The 23,238-nt window shown below is 35.0% G+C and overlaps 1 protein-coding gene across 1 annotated transcript; it reads right to left on the reverse strand.

Annotated features, from left to right (window-relative positions):
- Nucleotides 1–12,909: 12,909 nt before the first annotated feature.
- Nucleotides 12,910–22,117, reverse strand: LOC134718365 (serine/threonine-protein phosphatase 6 regulatory ankyrin repeat subunit B-like). The gene is made up of 7 exons (XM_063580862.1): nucleotides 22,103–22,117; nucleotides 21,618–21,641; nucleotides 20,594–20,683; nucleotides 15,888–15,986; nucleotides 15,001–15,102; nucleotides 14,132–14,233; nucleotides 12,910–12,942 (listed from the first exon to the last, which is right to left on the reverse strand). Exons 1-7 carry the CDS (start codon nucleotides 22,115–22,117, stop codon nucleotides 12,910–12,912), a joined length of 465 nt encoding a protein of 154 aa, XP_063436932.1.
- Nucleotides 22,118–23,238: the final 1,121 nt, after the last annotated feature.

The following is a 23,238-nucleotide window of genomic DNA, read 5'->3' on the forward strand; positions in this document are numbered from 1 at the left end:
GTTGTGTCAGTAGTAAATGATTGGTGTAGGGTGTGTTGGTAGAGTATGATGAGATGGTAGTTGTGCTAGTAGTGTTTGATTGGTGTTAGCTATGTTGGTTGAGTATAATGAGATTGGAGTTTGATCAGTAATGTAGGATTGGTGTTAGGTGTGTTGGTGATTATAATGAGATGGTTGTTGTGTCAGTAGTGTATGATTGGTGTAGGGTGTGTTGGTAGAGTATGATGAGATGGTAGTTGTGCCAGTAGTGTAGGATTGGTGTGGGTGTGTTGGTGGAGTATGATGAGATGGTTGTTGTGTCAGTAGTGTAGGATTGGTGTTAGGTGTGTTGGCGGAGTATGATGAGATGGTAATTGTGTTAGTAGTGTATGATTGGTGTAGGGTGTGTTGGTCGAGTATGATGAGATGGTAGTTGTGTCAGTAGTGTATGATTGGTGTTAGTTGTGTTGGTAGATTATAAGATGGTAGTTGTGTCAGTAATGTACGATTGGTGTTAAGTGTGTTGGCAGAGAATGATGAGATGGTAGTTGTGTCAGTAATGTAGGATTGGTGTTAAGTATGTTGGTGGAGTATGATGAGATGGTTGTTGTGTCAGTAGTGTAGGATTGGTGTTAGGTGTGTTGGTGGAGTATGATGAGATGGTAGTTGTGTCAGTAGTGTATGATTGGTGAAGGGTGTGTTGGCGGAGTATGAGATGGTAGTTGTGTCAGTAGTGAAGGATTGGTGTTAGGTCTGTTAGTGATGTATGATGAGATGGTAGTTGTGTCAGTAGTGTAGGATTGGTGTAGGGTGTGTTGGTGGAGTATGATGAGATGGTAGTTGTGTCAGTAATGTAGAATTGGTGTTAGGTGTGTTGGTGATGTATGATGATATGGTAGTTGTGTCAGTAGTGTAGGATTGGTGTTAGGTGTGTTAGTGATGTATGATGAGATGGTAGTTTTGTTAGTAGTGTGTGATTGGTGGAATGTGATTAGATGGTAGTCGTGATGGTAGTGTATGATTGGTGTAAGGTGTATTGGTGGAATGTCATTGATTGGTTGAAAGTATGTTGGTAGTGTATGATTGGTTGCAGGTATGTTGGTAGTGTATGATTGGTGGGAGGTATGTTGGTGGTGTATGATTAATTGCAGGTATGTTGGTAGTGTATGATTGGTGGGAGGTGGGTTAGTGGAATGTGATTAGATGGTTGTTTTATTAATAGTGTATGATTGGTGTAAGATATGTTGATGGAATGTGATGAGATGGTAGTTGTGTCAGTAGTGTTCGATTGGTCTTAGCTTTGTTGGTTGAGTATAATGAGATTGGAGTTTTGTCAGTAGTGTATGATTGGTGTTAGGTGTGTTGGCGGAGTATGATGAGATGGTAGTTGTGTCAGTAGTGAAGGATTGGTGTGGGTGTGTTGGTGGAGTATGATGAGATGGTTGTTGTGTCAGTAGTGTTTGATTGGTGTTAGCTGTGTTGGTTGAGTATAATGAGATTGGAGCTTGATCAGTAATGTAGGATTGGTGTTAGGTGTGTTGGTGATTATAATGAGATGGTAGTTGTGTCAGTAGTGTATGATTGGTGTAGGGTGTGTTGGTAGAGTATGATGAGATGGTAGTTGTGCCAGTAGTGTAGGATTGGTGTGGGTGTGTTGGTGGAGTATGATGAGATGGTTGTTGTGTCAGTAGTGTATGATTGGTGTTAGGTGTGTTGGCGGAGTATGATGAGATGGTAATTGTGTTAGTAGTGTATGATTGGTGTAGGGTGTGTTTGTGGAGTATGATGAGATGGTAGTTGTGTCAGTAGTGTATGCTTGGTGTTAGTTGTTTTGGTAGATTATAAGATGGTAGTTGTGTCAGTAATGTACGATTGGTGTTAAGTGTGTTGGCAGAGAATGATGAGATGGTTGTTATGTCAGTAATGTAGGATTGGTGTTAAGTATGTTGGTGGAGTATGATGAGATGGTTGTTGTGTCAGTAGTGTAGGATTGGTGTTAGGTGTGTTGGTGGAGTATGATGAGATGGTAGTTGTGTCAGTAGTGTATGATTGGTGAAGGGTGTGTTAGCGGAGTATGAGATGGTAGTTGTGTCAGTAGTGAATGATTGGTGTTAGGTGTGTTGGTGATGTATGATGAGATGGTAGTTGTGTCAGTAGTGTAGGATTGGTGTAGGGTGTGTTGGTGGAGTATGATGAGATGGTAGTTGTATCAGTAATGTAGAATTGGTGTTAGATGTGTTGGTGATGTATGATGATATGGTAGTTGTGTCAGTAGTGTATGATTGGTGTTAGGTGTGATAGTGATGTATGATGAGATGGTAGTTTTGTTAGTAGTGTATGATTGGTGGAATGTGATTAGATGGTAGTTGTGATGGTAGTGTATGATTGGTGTAAGGTGTATTGATGGAATGTCATTGATTGGTTGAAAGTATGTTGGTCGTGTATGATTGGTTGCAGGTATGTTGGTAGTGTATGATTGGTGGGAGGTATGTTGGTGGTGTATGATTAATTGCAGGTATGTTGGTAGTGTATGATTGGTGGGAGGTGGGTTAGTGGAATGTGATTAGATGGTAGTAAGATGTGTTGCTGGAGTATAATTAGATGGTTGTTTTATTAATAGTGTATGATTGGTGTAAGATCTGTTGATGGAATGTGATGAGATGGTAGTTGTGTCAGTAGTGTTCGTTTGGTGTTAGCTGTGTTGGTTGAGTATAATAAGATTGGAGTTTTGTCAGTAATATAGGATTGGTGTTAGGTGTGTTGGCGGAGTATAATGAGATTGGAGTTTTGTCAGTAGTGTAGGATTGGTGATAGGTGTGTTGGTGGAGTATGATGAGATGTTAGTTGTGTCATTAGTGTAGGATTGTTGTTAGGTGTGTTGGTGATTATAATGAGATGGTTGTTGTGTCAGTAGTGTAGGATTGGTGATAGGTGTGTTGGTGGAGTATGATGAGATGTTAGTTGTGTCATTAGTGTAGGATTGGTGTTAGGTGTGTTGGTGATTATAATGAGATGGTTGTTGTGTCAGTAGTGTAGGATTGGTGATAGGTGTGTTGGTGGAGTATGATGAGATGTTAGTTGTGTCATTAGTGTAGGATTGGTGTTAGGTGTGTTGGTGATTATAATGAGATGGTTGTTGTGTCAGTAGTGTATGATTGGTATAGGGTGTGTTGGTAGAGTGTGATGAGATGGTAGTTGTGCCAGTAGTGTAGGATTGGTGTTAGGTGTGTTGGTGGAGTATGATGATATGGTAGTTGTGTCAGTTGTGTAGGATTAGTGTTAGGGGTGTTGGTGATTATAATGAGATGGTTGTTTTGTCAGTAGTGTATGATTGGTGTAGGGTGTATTGGTGGAGTATGATGAGATGGTAGTTCTGTCAGTAGTGTAGGATTGGTGTTAGGTGTGTTGGTGGAGTATGATGAGATAGTAGTTGTGTCAGTAGTGTAGGATTGGTGTTAGGTGTGTTGGTAGAGTATGATGAGATGGTAGTTGTATCAGTAGTGTAGGATTGGTGTTAGGTGTGTTGGTGGAGTATAATGAGATGGTTGTTGTGTCAGTGATGTAGGATTGGTGTTAGATGTGTTGGTGATGTATGATGAGATGGTTTTGTGAAAGGTGTGTTGGAGTATGATGAGATGGTTGTTGTGTCAGTAATGTAGGATGGTGTTAGGTGTGTTGGTGGAGTATGATGAGATGGTAGTTATGTCAGTAGTGTAGGATTGTGTCAGTAGTGTAGGATTGGTGTTAGGTGTGTTAGTAGTGTATGATGAAAGTATGTTGGTAGTGTATGATTGGTGGAAGTTATGTTGGTAGTGTATGATTGGTGGAAGTTATGTTGGCAGCATATGATTGATAGAAGGTATGTTGGTAGAGTATGATTGGTGGAAGGTATGTTGGTGGTGTATGATTGGTGAAAGGTATGTTAGCAGTGTATGATTGGTGGACGGTATTTTAGCAGTGTTAGGTATGATTGGTGTAGTGTGTGTTGGTGGAAGGTATGTTGGTGGTGTATGATTGGTGAGAGGTATGTTGGTAGTGTATATTTGGTTGAAGGTGTGTAAGTAGTATATGATTGGTGGAAGGCATGTTTGTAAATATGGTGTATGGTATGGTAGTAGTACATGCTTGGTGGTAATGTTTTATGTTTGAAGGTTTGTGAGCAGTATTTGATTGGCGAAAGGCATGTTGGTAGTGTCTGATTGGTGGTAGGTTTTTAGATAGTGTATGATATGTTAAAGATATGTTGGTAGTGTTATATTGGTTGAAGGTCTGTTGATAGTGTTTAATTGGTGGAAGGTAAGTTGGTAGTATATGATTGGTGGACGGTATGTTGGTAGTTTATGATTGGTGGAAAGTATTTTGGCAGATTATGATTGATTGTAGGTATGTTGGCAGTATGTGATTGGTGGGAGGTATGTTGGTAGTGTATGATTGGTGGAAAGTCTGTTGGCAGATTATAATTGGAAGAAAGTATTTTGGCAGTGTATGATTGGTGGAAGGTATGTTGGTTGTTTATGATTGATGGGAGGTAGTTTGGTAGTGTTTAATTGGTGGAAGGTATGTTGGTAGTGTGTGATTAGTGGAAGGTATGTTGGTAGTGTATAATAGGTAAATGGTAGGTTGGTAGTGTATGATTGGTTGATGGTATGTTGATAAGTTGGTATTGTTGGTGGAAGGTATGTTGGTAGTGTATGATTGGTGGAAGGTATGTTGGTAGTGTATGATTGGTGGAAGGTATATTTGTAGAGTATGATTGATGGATGGTATGTTGGTAGTGTCTGATAGGTGGAAGGTATGTTGGTAGTGTATGATTGGTTGAAGGTATGTTGGTAGTGTATGATTGGTGGACGGTATGTTGGTAATGTATGATTGGTGGATGGTATGTTGGTAGTGTATGATTGGTGGAAAGTATGTTGGTAGTGTATGATTGGTGGAGGTATATTTGTAGAGTATGATTGGTGGATGGTATGTTGGTAGTGTATGATAGGTGGAAGGTATGTTGGTAGTGTATGATTGGTGGAAGGTATGTTGGTAATGTATGATTGGTGGATGGTATGTTGGTAGTGTATGATTGGTGGAAAGTATGTTGGTAGTGTATGATTAGTGGATGGTATGTTGGTAGTGTATGATAGGTGGAAGGTATGTTGGTAGTGTATGGTTGGTGGAAGGTATGTTGGTAGTGTATGCTTGGTCGAAGGTATGCTGGTAGTTGATGATTGGTGAAAGGTGTGTTGGTAGTGTATGATTGGTGGAAGGTATGTTGGTAGTCTATGATTGGTGGAAGGTATGTTGGTGGTGTATGATTGGTGGAAGGAGTGTTGGTAGTTTATGATTGGTGGAACGTATATTTGTAGTGTATGATTGGTGGAAGGTATGTTGGTAGTGTATGATTGGTGGAAGGTATGTTGGTAATGTATAATTGGTTGAAGGTATGTTGGTAGAGTATGATTGTTGGAAAGTTTGTTAGAAGTGTATGATTGGTGGAAGGTATGTTGGTGGTGTATGATTGGTGGAAGGTATGTTGGTGGTGTATGATTGGTGGAAGGTATGTTGGTGGTGTATGATTGGTGGAAGGTATATTGGTGGTGTATGATTGGTGGGAGCATGTTAGCAGTGTATGATTGGTGAGAGATGTGTTGGTAGTGTATGATTGGTGGAAGGTATGTTGGAAGGTATGTTGGTGGTGTATGATTGGTGGAAGGAGTGTTGGTAGTTTATGATTGGTGGAACGTATATTTGTAGTGTATGATTGGTGGAAGGTATGTTGGCAGTGTATGATTGGTGGAAGGTATGTTGGTAATGTATAATTGGTTGAAGGTATGTTATTAGAGTATGATTGTTGGAAAGTTTGTTAGTAGTGTATGATTTGTGGAAGGTATGTTGGTGGTGTATGATTGGTGGAAGGTATGTTGGTGGTGTATGATTGGTGGAAGGTATGTTGGTGGTGTATGATTAGTGGAAGGTATATTGGTGGTGTATGATTGGTGGGAGCATGTTAGCAGTGTATGATTGGTGAGAGATGTGTTGGTAGTGTATGATTTGTGGAAGGTATGTTGGTAGTGTATGATTTGTGGAAAGTATGTTGGCAGATAATGATTTATTGAAGGCATGTTGGTAGTATATAAATGGTGAAAGGTATGTTGATGGTTTATGCTTGGTGGAAGGTTTGTTGGTAGTGTATGATTGGTGGAATGTATCTTGGTAGTGTACGATTGGTTGAAAGTATGTTGGTAGTTTATGATTGGTGGAAGGTATGTTGGTAGTGTATGATTGGGGGAAGGTATGCTGGTGAAATATAATTGGTGGAAGGCATGTTGGTGGTGTATGATTGGTGGAAGGTTTGTTAGCAGTGTATGATTGGTGGAAGGCATGTTGGTGGTGTATGATTGGTGGAAAGTATGTTACCAGTGTATGATTGGTGGAAGTTATGTTAGCGGTGTATGATTGATGGAAGGTATATTGGTAGTTTATGATTGGTGGAACCTATATTTGTAGTGTATCATTGGTTGAAGGTATGTTGGTAGTGTAGGATTGGTTGAAGGTATGTTGGTAGTGTATGATTGGTGGAAGGTTTGTTGGTTGTGTATGATTGGTGGAAGGTATGTTGGTAGTGTATGATTGGTGGAAGGAATGTTAGCAGTATATGATTGGTGGAAGGTCTGGTGAAATGTATGTTGGCAGTGAATGATTGGTAAGAGGTGTGCTGGTAGTGTATGATTGGTGGAAGGTATGTTGGTAGTGTATGATTGGTGGAAGGTATGTTGGTAGTGTAGGATTGGTTGAAGGTATGTTGGTAGTGTATGTCTGGTGGAAGGTATGTTGGTAGTGTATGATTGGGGGAAGGTATGTGTGTAGAGTATGATTGGTGGAAGGTATGTTAGTAGTGTATGATTGGTGGAAGGTATGTTGGTAGTGTAGGATTGGTTGAAGGTATGTTGGTAGTGTATGATTGGTGGAAGGTATGTTGGTAGTGTATGATTGGTGGAAGGTATGTTGGTGGTGTATGATTGGTGGAAGGCATGTTGATAGTGTATGATTGGTGGAAGGTATGTTAGCAGTGTATGATTGGTGGAAGGAATGCTAGCAGTGTATGATTGGTGGACGGAATGTTAGCAGTGTATGATTGGTGGTTGGTCTGGTGAAAGGTATGTTGGCAGTGAAGGATTGGTGAGTGGTGTGTTGGTAGTGTATGATTGGTGGAAGGTATGTCGGTAGTGTATGATTGGTGGAAGGAATGTTAGCAGTGTATGATTGGTGGAAGGTCTGGTGAAAGGTATGTTGGCAGTGAAGGATTGGTGGAATGTATGTTGGTAGTGTATGATTGGTGGAAGGTATGTTGGTGGTGTATGATTGGTGGAAGGTATGTTGGTGGTGTATGATTGGTGGAAGGTATGTTGGTCCACATACCTTCTACCAATCTTACACTACCAACAAACCTTCCACCGTTCATAAACCACCAACATACCTTTCACCAATTATATACTGCCAACATGCCTTCAATAATTCATAATCTGCCAACATACTTTCCACAAATCAAACACTACCAACATACCTTCCACTAATCATACACTACCAGCACACCTCTTACCAATCATTCACTGCCAAGTTCTGCATTTGGATTGTGATCAAATTTTTGACATAATATAGTTTTTTGTCACGAAATTAATGTGGTCAAAGATCTAACAAATCTATTGCACAATACTGTGCAATGGAAGCTTTCTTCTTGAAACTTTTCAAAATTAGAAATTTGAAAAATTTTGAAAAAAAAGGAAGCCCTTCAAAAAATCCCCCCTCCCCCAACTTTTGGAAACCCCCTTGGAGCAATAACCCTTAAACTCAATCCCATGCTTTCCATTGCAATATTGAACCTTGTAGTACAATTTCAGAGAGATCCATACACTGAAACACAAGTTATTGTCATGATTGTTTGGAAGCTAGAAACATGCTTCTTTTTGGCCATTTTTTGGCCCCTAATTCCTACATATTTTGGGCAATTAACCCAAAACTTAATCCCAGCCTCCCCTTTGTTATATGGTACATTGTGGTACAATTTCAGAGAGATCCATACAATTACACATAAGTTATTGTCTTGAAACTAGAAAAATGCTTGTTTTGACCCCTTTTTGGCCCTTTATTCCTAAACTTTGGCCCAATAACCCCTAAAATGAATCCAAACCTTCTACTTGTGGTTTTAAACATTGAGGTATGATTTCAGAGCAATTGAAATACTTCTACACAAGTTATTTTCCTGAAACTAGAAAAATGCTTGTTTTGGGCCCCTTTTGGGCACCTAATTCCTAATCGATTGGGACCATCATCCTCAAAATCAATCCCAACCTTCCTTTTGTGGTATTGAACTTTCTGAAAAAATTTCATGAAGATCTATTCACTTAAACTAAAGTTATTATCCGGAAACCAATGTGTCTTCGGACGACGATGACGCAGACGACGACATCTTATTGTATACGATCCCAAAAAATTTTGGGGGTCGTATTAAAACAATCAGTTTTAAGAAAACTGTGTTCGTTCATTAAGTGTATTAATAAAAAGGTTCGTCCCTCCATGTAAACGTTAAGCACAGACTGATTTCTTCATATTTAGTTTAACCTGTTTATTATACAGGTATTTCATCATAAAGTCGTGCTTTATTATATTTCTTTATTTGAAAAGCACTTTACGCCCATATGGACCAATGGCTTAAAACATTATACATAATATACAGTTTACATAAAACAATGGACACACTTTGAACTATAATTTGTCTTTTTTTTTTTTAAATCAATATATATATACATAACATCTTCATGCCTTATATATCATGTACTGTAGTACGCCGCTAGATTAAAACTGACGTGGAAAGGTAACATATGGCCACCGAAAGCTCTTTTTTTGAGAGCCCAGGTGGTCGTGTGGTCTAGCGGGACGGCTGCAGTGCAGGCGATTCGGTGTCACGATATCACAGTAGCATGGGTTCGAATCCCGGCGAGGGAAGAACCAAAAATTTGCGAAAGCAAATTTACAGATCTAACATTGTTGGGTTGATGTTTAGACGAGTTGTATATACATTATGTACACAGCCATGTATCACCATCATTGATGGCGATCCGATGGATACATCTGTTGTAGGGTTGTCACTGACTCAGACGTACTTATGAATATAATTATTTTCTGTGACTGTATCTTACATTAATTTGTAGGATCCTTTACTATAGATAATTTAGCTGATCTGTAACAATAACATCTTCATGCCTTATATATCATGTACTGTAGTACGCCGCTAGATTAAAACTGACGTGGAAAGGTAACATATGGCCACCGAAAGCTCTTTTTTTGAGAGCCCAGGTGGTCGTGTGGTCTAGCGGGACGGCTGCAGTGCAGGCGATTCGGTGTCACGATATCACAGTAGCATGGGTTCGAATCCCGGCGAGGGAAGAACCAAAAATTTGCGAAAGCAAATTTACAGATCTAACATTGTTGGGTTGATGTTTAGACGAGTTGTATATACATTATGTACACAGCCATGTATCACCATCATTGATGGCGATCCGATGGATACATCTGTTGTAGGGTTGTCACTGACTCAGACGTACTTATGAATATAATTATTTTCTGTGACTGTATCTTACATTAATTTGTAGGATCCTTTACTATAGATAATTTAGCTGATCTGTAACAATAACATCTTCATGCCTTATATATCATGTACTGTAGTACGCCGCTAGATTAAAACTGACGTGGAAAGGTAACATATGGCCACCGAAAGCTCTTTTTTTGAGAGCCCAGGTGGTCGTGTGGTCTAGCGGGACGGCTGCAGTGCAGGCGATTCGGTGTCACGATATCACAGTAGCATGGGTTCGAATCCCGGCGAGGGAAGAACCAAAAATTTGCGAAAGCAAATTTACAGATCTAACATTGTTGGGTTGATGTTTAGACGAGTTGTATATATATATATATATATATATAAGAGATTCAAATTATATCAAGGACTCCCTGCCCTCAGTCTTAGTGACTTTTTTAAAAAGGAGCCTAATTTGCAAGTGTCCTGTTTTGTTTCAGGATTGAGAATATGTTTTAATTTATCTATATCATTTAAGTTATTATATTTATTTTCATTTAAAATTTTTTTTCTTAATTGTTCATTTATTTTACATTTAAAAAAGAAATGAAACTCATCATCTAGTACATCACAATGTGTACATAGTCTTAAATCTCTGGGAATTTTCCTGTATCTTCCAGTTTCTATTAATAAGCAGTGGTCACTTATTCGAAATTTAGAAATTAGTTGTCTATATTCAAAGTTTTGAGAAAGTAGGTATGGTTCAAAGTTATAGCTTTTCTTTATTTTTTTTAAAAAGTTGGAGTTTGCTATTCTCTTGTAAATTTAATATTTTATCATTATATAAATTTTCATAGGAGTTTTCTAGATTTTGTTTGTATATTAGCCTATTATTTTTATCCTTATTTTGGTTAACAATTTCTAAATCATTTTGACTTCTGACATGATTTACATAGGAGTACCAAGAATAAATACCTGCATTATGTAAAGTTTTTGCCAAATTTAGTGTCTCTTTTAGTAAGGGACTAGTTTCTTCCCTTAATAGTCTATCATGAAAAAGAAGAGTTTGTCTTTTTATAAAGCAATCAATAGGGTAGCTGCCTAATTCAGATCGAGCAGCTATATTGCAAGAGCATTTTTTTTACTCCTAAAGTTAACTTATTAAATTTATTTAGTACTTTATCAGGTGGACTTTTGTCAATGAATTTTAGAGTATCTACTTTTTTGTTATTTTTATCTCCTTTAATTGAAGCTTTATAAAAGGATGAGTATGCATCCACATACCATATTTCACTGTTATAAGTTAATATTGGTCTGACGAGAGAGTTAAATAAATGGTTTGACAAATTTACAGGAGTCTGATGAATCGAATTACAATATGTTTTTATAGAATACATTACTTTCATAGATTTTTTGGCTAATTCTTGTGCTGAATGAATAAGATTTCCATTCTGACTAATGATATTACCAAGAAATTTAAACTTTTCCATTTGCTCTAATTTATCACCATTATAATTAAAAGAATGGTTAAGATTTTTCCTATTGTTACTTGTGCTTAAAATCATAGTTTTAGTTTTTTTACAATTTACAGTTAACTGCCATTTATCACAGTATTGAGACAAATGGTTTAAACTTGACTGAAGACCCTCTTTAGTTTCAGACATTATCAAAATATCATCAGCAAATAGGAGGCTTCCAATATTTGTCTGTTCTATTTTCAAGGGATCACAGTCATCCTGTTTAAAAATTTGAGGTAGATCATTTATGAAAATATTGAATAGGGTGGGACTTACAGAATCCCCTTGTCTTACCCCTCTAGTTACTTCAAACCAGTTAGTGAGTTTATTATTAATCTTTATTGAAGATTTAGTGGTTGAATACATATTTTTTATTACTTGATACATTTTACTGCCGATACCCTGGGACAAAATTTTATATAATAAAGCTGTTCTCCAAATGGAGTCAAATGCTTTACGTAAGTCAACAAAACAAATATATAATGGTTTCTTTTTTAAATTTAAATATTTATTAATCAAAGTTTTAAATACAAATAGACTATCTGTAGTTCTTAATTTAGGAAGAAATCCAAATTGTTCCTGGCTAAATTTGTTTTCCATATATTTAATTATTCTGTTATTTAAAATTGAGCTAAATATTTTGGCAATACCATTTATAAGAGATATTCCTCTGTAGTTATTTGGGTCTTTGGAATCTCCCGACTTAAATATTGGCACTAATAGAGAATATTGCCATGTTTCAGGGGAACATCCTGAATCAAGAACAAGGTTATATAATTTTGTGTAGCATTTAATAGTTACTGGACTACAATATTTAATCACCTCATTTACAATGGAGTCTGGTCCAGGGGATTTTTTCATTTTAAGGGATTTTATAACTTTATTTACTTCTGATATAGTTATTGGGCTATCAGTTATTTCATTAAATCTATTTTCACTCTCTTTGTTTTTCAAAAAAAGGTTTATCTCATCTTCTGCTTTGTCGCAAGGTTTGTTCCAAAGACCTTGCTTTTGAAAATGGTTTGTTAGGTTATCTGATTTCATATTAATTTCTGTGGTATTCATATTATTTCTTAGAGATTTAAGTAGTTTCCAAAATTGTTGAGGGTCTTTAGTTTGAAGATTTGATAGTTTTTCAATCATTTGTTGTTGATATTGGATTTTTTTCTTTTACTTGCTTTTTTTAAATATTTTGCAGTTTCAAAAAATTGCTGTTTTAAATTTCTATCAAATGTTTTATGTTTTAGTTTTTTACCTAAATTATTGACTTTACTTTTTAAATCTTTTAATTCATTGTCTGACCAAGGGTTCTTTTTTATTTTACTTTTCTTTTGCTTTATTGGAACTTTTATTATACACACATGTACATGTTTTAGAGGCTACATTATCTAGAATTTCTGTTAATGATTTTGAAGCTTCATTTATGCCTTTTTCATTTCTTACAAAGTGGGTGATTTCAAAATTTTAAATCTTATTTTTCACTTCATCAGAGTTTAATGTTTCATACATCTTACCATGTGACACATCAGTCCATCTGTATGTTGTGAATTTTTTCATATTATTATTATTAAAGTCCTTTTTATTTATAATTTTTTTTATATCACATTTAAGTTTAAATGAGATCTGTACATGGTCCGATAAAAAATTCAGATCAGAGGTACAAAAATATTCTACTGAGGGCAGGAGATCCTTGCTCAATATTGCATAGTCAACTGTGCTACAGCCATTTTTAGAAAAATATGTGTGATAACCCAACGAATCTCCTAAATATCTACCATTTAAGATCCTAAGTCTTGAGGATAAACACATGTTCAGTAGATTATTACCTTGTTGGTTTAAAATATCTAAATTATTTCTTTAATCTAGATCATAGTCTTGAGGTAACATATCCTGTAAAAATTGGATACTATTATTTTCATTTTCAATGTAGTCAGCTTGTTCCCCAGTTCTGGCATTAAAGTCCCCAATTAGGGCTATATCCCCATATTTTGAATAATTTGCTATCTCAGCCTCTAAATTAAGTAAATCATCTGCAGTGTGTGTTGAATTTAATGGGGGGATGTACACCGCACAGAGATAGATATGTGTTCCTGTCCCAAAAAATGTTTTATTCAGTTTAAGCCACATTCTATTTGGTGATTGAGAGCCATCCTTTAGATATTCTATTCCTGGTTATATTTGTTTTTTTATATAAACTATAATGCCCCCGCTATGTCTCTTAGACCTTTTATTTTTTTTCCTAGATTTTGAGATTGATACAAATCCATTTATTTGTGTATCTGCACTTTCTCCTTTCCATGTTTCAAGAATTACATTTATATCAGATTTAATATTTTCAATAAAACTAGGGTCCATGTATTTATCCCCAAGACCATGAATATTCCAAGACGCTACTGATAAATGCTTTTGTTGAAAAGTCATAATTACAAAAAAAGTGAAACAAGTTTTAAATTCTGGTGGGATAGTTCCAAGAGTTTTACTAAAGTATAACAGTTATCTCCCTTTGTACATAATGTGAATATATTACACACTTAATGTTATTCAATAGTATACATACAAGTGAAAAATATTTTCATTTAAATATATATGTCAATTATATATAAATATTCTTAAAGTTTCAGAAAAAATTTCAAGCTGTAACTATTTTCAATTAAAACTTTCTAGATGTACTTGTACATTCAAATGTATTATTTAAATTTTAGTGTAAATATTGTTCTCTAAGTGCTTAGCTTATATATATCTATGTAAACCGAACAATGTAAATAAATTCTTATAAAATACAGCAAATGTATTTCTTTGTCCTTATGAACCATAAAATATGAATAATTTGAAAGGGATCCTATTGATCCTATATACATGTAGATGAAGGAATTACTACTATAAGCTACCAATATCAAGATAATACAATGTATTGTCTTTGGTTTTTTTTGTTTCAACAAACGTGAAGGAATATTATCTGTATCTGTTTACCCTCAACTATTTGTATTTATATTGTAATTGTACTTTCTCTGTTGGCTTGTATTTAGTTTTTAGAGAATAAAAAAACTATCTATCTAATAAGAATAAAACTGAATGTTACCTGTTTTGATTTCACCCAAGGACTGCATCCTTGATCTATTAAACATTTTGTTATATCAATCCGTCCATTCCTAGCAGCATAATGTAAAGCTGTTTCTCCATGCTATAACAATATAAAAATATAAACATGTTAATGGTGTGTGATAACAAAATCATGAGAGGAGTAAACAATTTACCAAATGTAAGAAATATAACATTGGGTAAGAAAATATCCAATTATACTTGTGTAAAAACTATAAAATGGTAGATTAAGATATATAAATTCAATGCATATTTTCTAATTCAGTGAAACAAAACAGGTAAAAAATAGTAAACTCTTAATTATATAAGTGTAACAAGTTAAATAATAGCAACCCTCACTTTATATAAGTTTCAAAAGTATTTGTTATCCATTTAACATGTATGATAAACAACATGATTTTATGTTGATTCAGTAGAATGATCAAAGTTGAAAAAAAAAACTTTTTTCAAGAAACATTAAAACGAGTAATATTTTCTGATTCAGTACGAAGAGACAAGAAAAATAAGACCCCACTTTATATAATTCTGTCAAGTATTTGTTATTTTTAAAAGGCATTTTACATTAAATCTGTAGAATTAACATTATCTAACTGAAGATGTTAACACAACTTGTTCTCATCAACTTCTCATTAAAATCAGATGTTTACAAAATAATTTTTTGTCAGGAAACAAAATAAAACCTCAACTATCTGATTCAGTTCTGTGTTACGAATAAAATGAGACCCCACTTTATATAATTCTAACAAATATTTGTTGTCCATTAAATCTGTCTGATTAACAACATGATTTTGTGTAGATTCTGTATAAATTGATGTTTGGTCAGAGTAAGGTGATTATATCCATCATTACCCTGGTTTCTGAAGTGTCTAACTGACTGCCGTGAGTGACCAGGTAAGTCACCACCTCCAGTTGTCCGTACATAGCCGCCAACATAAATGGTGTCATTCCTCCCTGTAATATCAACATATAACAGACATCAAAACTTGTGTCATAAACTGGACAATGTTGTGTAATAAATATAAACAAAATATATATCACATGAATCAGTGGTCAAAACTGAATAAAATGACCAGTTACACTTTTATTTATATTCTACATAAACAACAAATAAACAACATGTTTTATTGTGAGATGTCAGAACTTCCATCAGAACTGTCAGGTTAAAAATAACTTTTTTCTAGAAACATAAACAATATTTATATCAATGGACTCAGCTGGACAAGACAATTAAAATGATACCCCACTTTATATAATTCTATCAAATATTTGTTGTCCATTAAATCTGTCTGATTAACAATGATTAACATGATTAAGAAGAATGACAAAAGTGAGAAAAAAATATTTTTTTCAAGAAACATTAAAACGAGTTATATTTTCTGATTCAGTGCGAAGAGACAAGAAAAATAAGACCCCACTTTATATAATTCTGTCAAGTATTTGTTATTTTTAAAAGATGTTTCACATAAGATTTATCTGACTAAAGAAGTTAACACAACTTTTTCTCATCAACTTCTCATTAAAATCAAATGTTTACAAAATAATTTTTCGTCAAGAAACAAAATAAAACCTTAGCTATCTGATTCAGTTCTGTGTTACGAATAAAATGTGACCCCACTTTATATAATTCTAACAAATATGTGTTGTCCATCAAACTTGTCTGATTAACAACATGATTTTGTGTAGATTCTGTATAAAGTGATGTTTGGTCAGAGTAAGGTGATTATATCTATCATTACCATAGATGTAGCTTCTAAATGACTGCCGTGAGTGACCAGGTAAGTCACCACCTCCAGGTGTCCTCTCCCAGCCGCCCACATTAATGGTGTCCTTCCAACCTGTAATATCAACATATAACAGACATCAAAACTTGTGTCATAAACTGGACAATGTTGTGTAATAAATATAAACAAAAAATATATCACATGAATCAGTGGTCAAAACTGAATAAAATGATCAGTCACACTTTTATTTATATTCTACATAAACAACAAATAAACAACATGTTTTATTGTGAGATGTCAGAACTTCCATCAGAACTGTCAGGTTAAAAAAAAAATGTTTTCTAGAAACATAAACAATATTTATATCAATGGACTCAGCTGGACAAGACAATTAAAATGAGACCCCACTTTATCTAATTCTATCAATTATTTGTTTTCCATTAAATCTGTCTGATTAACAATGATTACATAGAATGATCAACAGTCTTTAAATAAAATATTTTTTTCAAGAAACATCAAAACGAGTTATATTTTCTGATTCAGTACAAAGAGACAAGAAAAATGAGACCCCACTTTATATAATTCTGTCAAGTATTTGTTATTTTTAAAAGATGTTTTACATTAGATCTGTAGAATTAGTATTATCTAACTAAAGATGTTAACACAACTTGTTCTCATCAACTTCTCATTAAAATCAGATGTTTACAAAATAATTTTTCATCAGGAAACAAAATAAAACCTTAGCTATCTGATTCAGTTCTGTGTTACGAATAAAATGAGACCCCACTTTATATAATTCTAACAAATATGTGTTGTCCATTAAACTTGTCTGATTAACAGTATTTTGTGTTGATTCAAAATAATGATCAAAGCTTAGAAAATATTTAGTGGTATGACCGTGTAAAATGTTGTGTCTACCAGCTGCTACACATCATATGTGTTGTTGTATATAAGGGTAATATAGCAATGGTGTATGTTTGTTGTGAGTATAAGGGTGATATAGCAATGGTGTATTTTTGTGGTGTGTATAAGGGTAATATAGCAATGGTGAATGTTTGTGGTGAGTATAAGGGTAATATAGCAATGGTGAATGTTTGTTGTGAGTATAAGGGTAATATAGCAATGGTGTATGTTTGTGATGTGTATAAGGGTAATATAGCAATGGTGTATGTTTGTTGTGAGTATAAGGGTAATATAGCAATGGTGTATGTTTGTGCTGTGTATAAGGGTAATATAGCAATGGTGTATGTTTGTGGTGAGTATAAGGGTAATATAGCAATGGTGTATGTTTGTGGTGAGTATAAGGGTAATATAGCAATGGTGTATGTTTGTGATGTGTATAAGGGTAATATAGCAATGGTGTATGTTTGTGGTGAGTATAAGGGTGATATAGCAATGGTGCATGTTTGTGGTGAGTATAAGGGTGATATAGCAATGGTGTATGTTTGTGGTGAGTATAAGGGTAATATAGCAATGGTGTATGTTTGTGGTGAGTATAAGGGTAATATAGCAATGGTGTATGTTTGTGGTGAGTATAAGGGTAATCTAGCAATGGTGTATGTTTGTGGTGAGTATAAGGGTTATATAGCAATGGTGTATGTTTGTGGTGAGTATAAGGGGAATATAGCAATGGCGTATGTTTGTGGTGAGTATAAGGGTAATATAGCAATGGTGTATGTTTGTGGTGAGTATAAGGGTAATATAGCAATGGTGTATGTTTGTGGTGAGTATAAGTAAAGAACTGCAATATGCCATGTTTATTTTTGTCAAGTTTGCATTGCATATTAGTGTGATAGTCACTTGTTTGTGATGAGTGTAATAATGCCATTGCTATGTCACATGTTGGTGTTGAGTATAATAGTGTCAATGCAATGTCACATGTTGGTGTTGAGTAGAAGAGTGTCATTGCTATGTCACATGTTGGTGTTGAGTATACGAGTGTCACTGCTATGTCACATACACATGTGTGTTGAGTATAAGAGTGTCACTGCTACGTCACATGCTGGTGTTGAGTATAAGAGTGTCACTGCTACGCCACATGTTGGTGTTGAGGTAAAGGGTGTCAGTGATATGTGACGTCACATGTTGGTGTTGTCTATAAGAGTGTCATTGCTATGTCACATGTTGGTGTTGAGTATAAGAGTGTCATTGCTATGTCACATGTTGGTGTTGAGTATAAGAGTGTCACTGCTACGCCACATGTTGGTGTTGAGGTAAAGGGTGTCAGTGATATGTGACGTCACATGTTGATGTTGTCTATAAGAGTGTCATTGCTATGTCACATGTTGGTGTTGAGTATAAGAGTGTCATTGCTATGTCACATGTTGGTGTTGAGTATAATAGTGTCATTGTTATGTCACATGTTGGTGTTGACTATAAGAGTGTTATTGCTATGTCACATGTTAGTGTTGACTATAAGAGTGTCATTGCTAAGTGACATGTTGGTGTTGACTATAAGAGTGTCATTGCTATGTCACATGTTGGTGGTGACTATAAGAGTGTCATTGATATGTCAAAAGTTAGTTTTCAAGTTTGCATTGCCTATAAGTGTGATCTGTAACTTGTTTGTGATGAGTGTAATAATGTCATTGTTATGTCACATGTTGGTGTTGAGTATAAGAGTGTCACTGCTACGTCACATGCTGGTGTTGAGTATAAGAATGTCATTGCTATGTCACATGTTGGTGTTGACTATAAGAGTGTTGTTGCTATGTCACATGTTGGTGTTGAGGTAAAGAGTGTCATTGCTATGTCACATGTTGGTGTTGACTATAAGAGTGTCATTGCTTTGTCACATGTTGGTGTTGACTATAAGAGTGTCATTGCTTTGTCACATGTTGGTGTTGACTATAAGAGTGTCATTGCCATGTCACATGTTAATGTTGAATACAAGAGTGTCACTGCTATGTCACATGTTGTTGTTGAGGTAAACAGTGTCATTGATATGTCACATGTTGGTGTTAACTATAAGAGTGTCATTGATATGTCACATGTTGGTGTTGAGTATAAGAGTGTCATTGTTATGTCACATGTTGGTGTTGAGGTAAAGAGTGTCATTGCTATGTCACATGTTGGTGTTGACTATAAGAGTGTCATTGCTATGTCACATGTTGGTGTTGACTAAAAGAGTGTCATTGCTTTGTCACATATTGGTGTTGACTATAAGAGTGTCATTGCTTTGTCACATGTTGGTGTTGACTATAAGAGTGTCATTGCCATGTCACATGTTGGTGTTGAATACAAGAGTGTCACTGCTATGTCACATGTTGGTGTTGAGGTAAACAGTGTCATTGCTATGTCACATGTTGGTGTTGACTATAAGAGTGTCATTGCTATGTCACATGTTGGTGTTGAGTATAAGAGTGTCATTGCTATGTCACATGTTGGTGTTGAGGTAAAGAGTGTCATTGCTATGTCACATGTTGGTGTTGACTATAAGAGTGTCATTGCTATGTCACATGTTGGTGTTGACTATAAGAGTGTCATTGCTATGTCACATGTTGGTGTTGACTATAACAGTGTCATTGCTATGTCACATGTTGGTGTTGATTATAAGAGTGTCATTGCTATGTCACATGTTGGTTTTGACTATAAGAGTGTCATTGCTATGTCACATGTTGTATGATCAGGTGTCACATGTCATGTTCAGTACAGGAGTAGTAAAGGCATGTTGTATGATCAGGTGTCACATGTCATGTTCAGTACAGGAGTGGTAAATGAATGTTGTATGATGTGGTGTCACATGTCATGTTCAGTACAGTGGTGGTAAATGCATGTTGTATAATCAGGTGTCACATGTCATGTTCAGTACAAGAGTGGTAAATAAATGTTGTATGACCAGGTGTCACATGTCATGTTTAATACAGAAGTGGTAAATGATTGTTGTATGATCATGTGTCATGTCTTGTGTCATGATGATGCAATATTTATGTATTTTTTTGTAGAATACCATGAAAGTGTATCTAGAGTGTCATAAAAAATAATAAAATAAATCTCAATATTTCATTTGTATACAGTAAGAAAGTATCAGACAGCAACCCTTTAACATACAAACTGGAGTGGTATTCATCATTGTAATGAAGTAAATCACAATATTTCAGTTGTATACAGTAAGAAAGTATCAGACAGCAACTCTTTGACATACAAACTGGAGTGGTATTCATCAGTGTAATGAAGTAAATCACAATATTTCAGTTGTAAACAGTAAGGAAGTATCAGACAGCAACCCTTTGACATACAAACTGGAGTGGTAATCATAAGTGTAATGAAGTAAATCACAATATTTCAGTTGTATACAGTAAGAAAGTATCAGACAGCAACCCTTTGACATACAAATTGGAGTGGTATTCATTGGTGTTATGAAGTATGTCATGTTTGTTTGTGGCTGTTGTGTGTCTTTTCGTCTGGCCATGGCATTCTTCTACTACTTCATGTACTTAATGTGGTTTTTCACTTTTTTACTTGGGTATTGGTGTTGAATACAGGAGCTGTATATTTTGGTGGTGTGTAACGATGTTTCACACTGTTTTTGTTGAATACAAGAGTTCTATCTACATTCAGGTTGTGTGATGATGTTTCTTAATATTTTGAGACAAGATTATTTGCAATAACCAAAAATTAACATTGAATCGCTGAACATAAACAAGAGTTTTGACTGATTCATATAATGTGTACTATATAATAAATAACTTTATATGTGCTAAACAGTTTACTTCACTTACTCTACGATCTCTACATTCCAAGTTAGCTCCCTTCTTTATACATAATTCTACCTCTTTTATATTCCCATTCTCTGCAGCTGTAAGAAGATTCTGTAAGCAAAACAAATCTTTTACATTTTCCTCTAGAACATACAAATGTATCATAAATGTAATAATTGAATTTAACAAGCTACATTTTTACAGTTTCAACAGTTTATACCAATACAGTGATTACCAAGAAGGAGTGAAATTGTTGTGTATAATTTCAGATTTTTTTTTTTTAGAAAAGTCTGTAGACAATTGAATTATGCATCAGTTTGGAGATCAGCCTAAGTTTTTGTTGAGGTTTGTGTTGCTCAGTCTTTAGTTTTTTATGTAATGTTTTGAATATAAAAAGAAGATGTGGTATGATTGCCAATGAGACAATTCTACAAAATAGACAAAATGACACAGAAAATAACAACTATAGGTCACTGTACAGCCTTCAACAGCTATAAAAGGCCCTGAAATGACTAATGTAGAAGTCGAATTTTGATTGTTTTTCATTTTTTTCCATGGCGTTGCCAGATTCTCTTCGACTTAAAGAGTTGTGAATGTCCTACAATATCTTACGTTTCTTTTTTTTTGTCTCCTGGAATTTTGTATACTGAAATTCTGTTCACTGTAGTCAATTTGATTTCTCCTGTTCTCGCCCCTGAGAAAACTGCACGCCTGTATCTTTATAACATAGGTCACATGACATAGGTCACATGACACTGACTGACTCTGAGAATATTACACACCTGTATCTTTATGTACATTTTATAGACAACATAAGTCACATGACATAGATCACATGACACTGACTGACTCTGAGAATACTGCACACCTGTATCTTTATGTACAGTTTGTAGACAACATAGATCACATGACATACATTTTGCAGGTCACATGACACTGACTTACTGAGAATACTACACACCTGTATCTTTATGTACAGTTTATAGACAACATAAGACACATGACATAGGTCACATGACAATGACTTTTAAGAAGAAAAACTTACCTCATCCCAACTTGTCATTATATCCTGGAAAAGAAAATGAAATCATTGTATATATTTATAAAAATAAGGAGATATGATAACCAATGAGACAACTATCCACTTAAGTTCAAATGAAGTGGATGTAAGCAATTATAGGCAACGGTACGGCCTTCAACAATAAGAACAAGCGGCTGTCAAGTGACAGCAAACTGGATTTTCCTGCATAGGTCGAACCCTGAACAGTTGAACAAGTATGGACACAACATTTAAGCTTAAAACAGCTCTGAATTTGGATTCTGATTGAATATTTATAATAGATTATTTTCTAATTAAGAGGGAATGCCACGAACCATCAAGCTTCCTCCCTAAAATTTATTGAAAGTACATTTTTTATTAATTATGAAAATGATATTTGCAAATCTGAAACACAAACAGGATCGTGTAAAAAAATAAACATTAACACACACAGCAAAAATGAATTACCACATAACAACTGTGACATCTACCTTCATAACACTCATGACTTTAAAAAAAAGTTAAAAAGAAATGTTGATGTTATCATTACTCAGGTCAGGAACACTACCTTATATGGAAATGCATGAATAAGCATACTTATGTTCTCGCATGTGTAATTGTTTATTTACATGTGACGCAATTTATTGTTACCTGGTTTTTTTACCAATCCACTAAATGAGCAACAATGCATTATGGACTACTTCGTGTTTACTATCAACCAAGAACACGTACACATGCTATTTATTTAAATACAACACATTTTGTCGTGCAATGCAGGATTAACAATTTCGCTTAGTTTTTAATTTTTTGTATCCACATTTATAGTATGTGATATAAAGTATTCAGGGGTTAAAAAATGCACTAGCCCGACGCCCGGGACTACAGCATTTAGGCCTCGGGCAACCAAATTTGTAACCCAATATGCCCGACGGACTAGTGACAAAAAATTCTTGGCGTTTCTAAAAGAAAACGGGGAAACTCCCCTCATCACTTTTCTATCTAAGCCAATCAGATTCGACTACGTCATCAGAATGTAAACATATTTTGTACAAGTTTTAAAATAGACCAAATAACTCTGAATGGATCCCTAACTTTCAATATCGATGTATCAGTACAGGATTTATATTAAACCTGATTGCACCTCCTTCTGAATAATTTATTGCAATATAAATGTGAATCCTTTGCAGCAGAAACATGACTTTTGTCAGATATAACTTTTGAAACATGTTATGGACGCCATTTTGTTATTGTTTACATACTGTAAAGAAGCCCCCAGAACCATGATCTAATCATTCACAGTCTCGGAAAACTTAAATAAAGACAACAGTAATATACCGCTGTTCAAAACTCATAAATCCATGGACAAAAAACAAAATAGGGGTAAAAAACTAAAACCGAGGGAAACGCATTAAATATAAGAGGAGAACAAGTACACAACACTAAAAATGAAACACACACAAAAACGGACTAAGCATCAGACAAAATCTCACGAGAATAACAAATATAACATCATAACCAAAAACATGAATTTGGGATAGACAAGTACCGTGACACGTATTGTCGCAATGTAAACTTACACTAAAAATAAGAGAAAACAAACGACGCAACGTTAAAATGTAACACACAC

The sequence above is a fragment of the Mytilus trossulus genome, chromosome 5 (assembly GCF_036588685.1).
Source record: "Mytilus trossulus isolate FHL-02 chromosome 5, PNRI_Mtr1.1.1.hap1, whole genome shotgun sequence".
In the NCBI taxonomy this organism is placed as follows: domain Eukaryota; kingdom Metazoa; phylum Mollusca; class Bivalvia; order Mytilida; family Mytilidae; genus Mytilus; species Mytilus trossulus.

What these genes read in the sequence shown, in the direction of transcription:
- LOC134718365 (XM_063580862.1), bottom strand. An exon ending in TGGAATGTAGAGATCGTAGA is followed by an intron (nt 15,987 to 20,593) that starts GTAAGTGAAGTA and finishes TTGATATTACAG; the next exon opens with GTTGGAAGGACACCATTAAT. An exon ending in CTTGGGTGAAATCAAAACAG is followed by an intron (nt 12,943 to 14,131) that starts GTAACATTCAGT and finishes CAATTTTTACAG; the next exon opens with GATATGTTACCTCAAGACTA.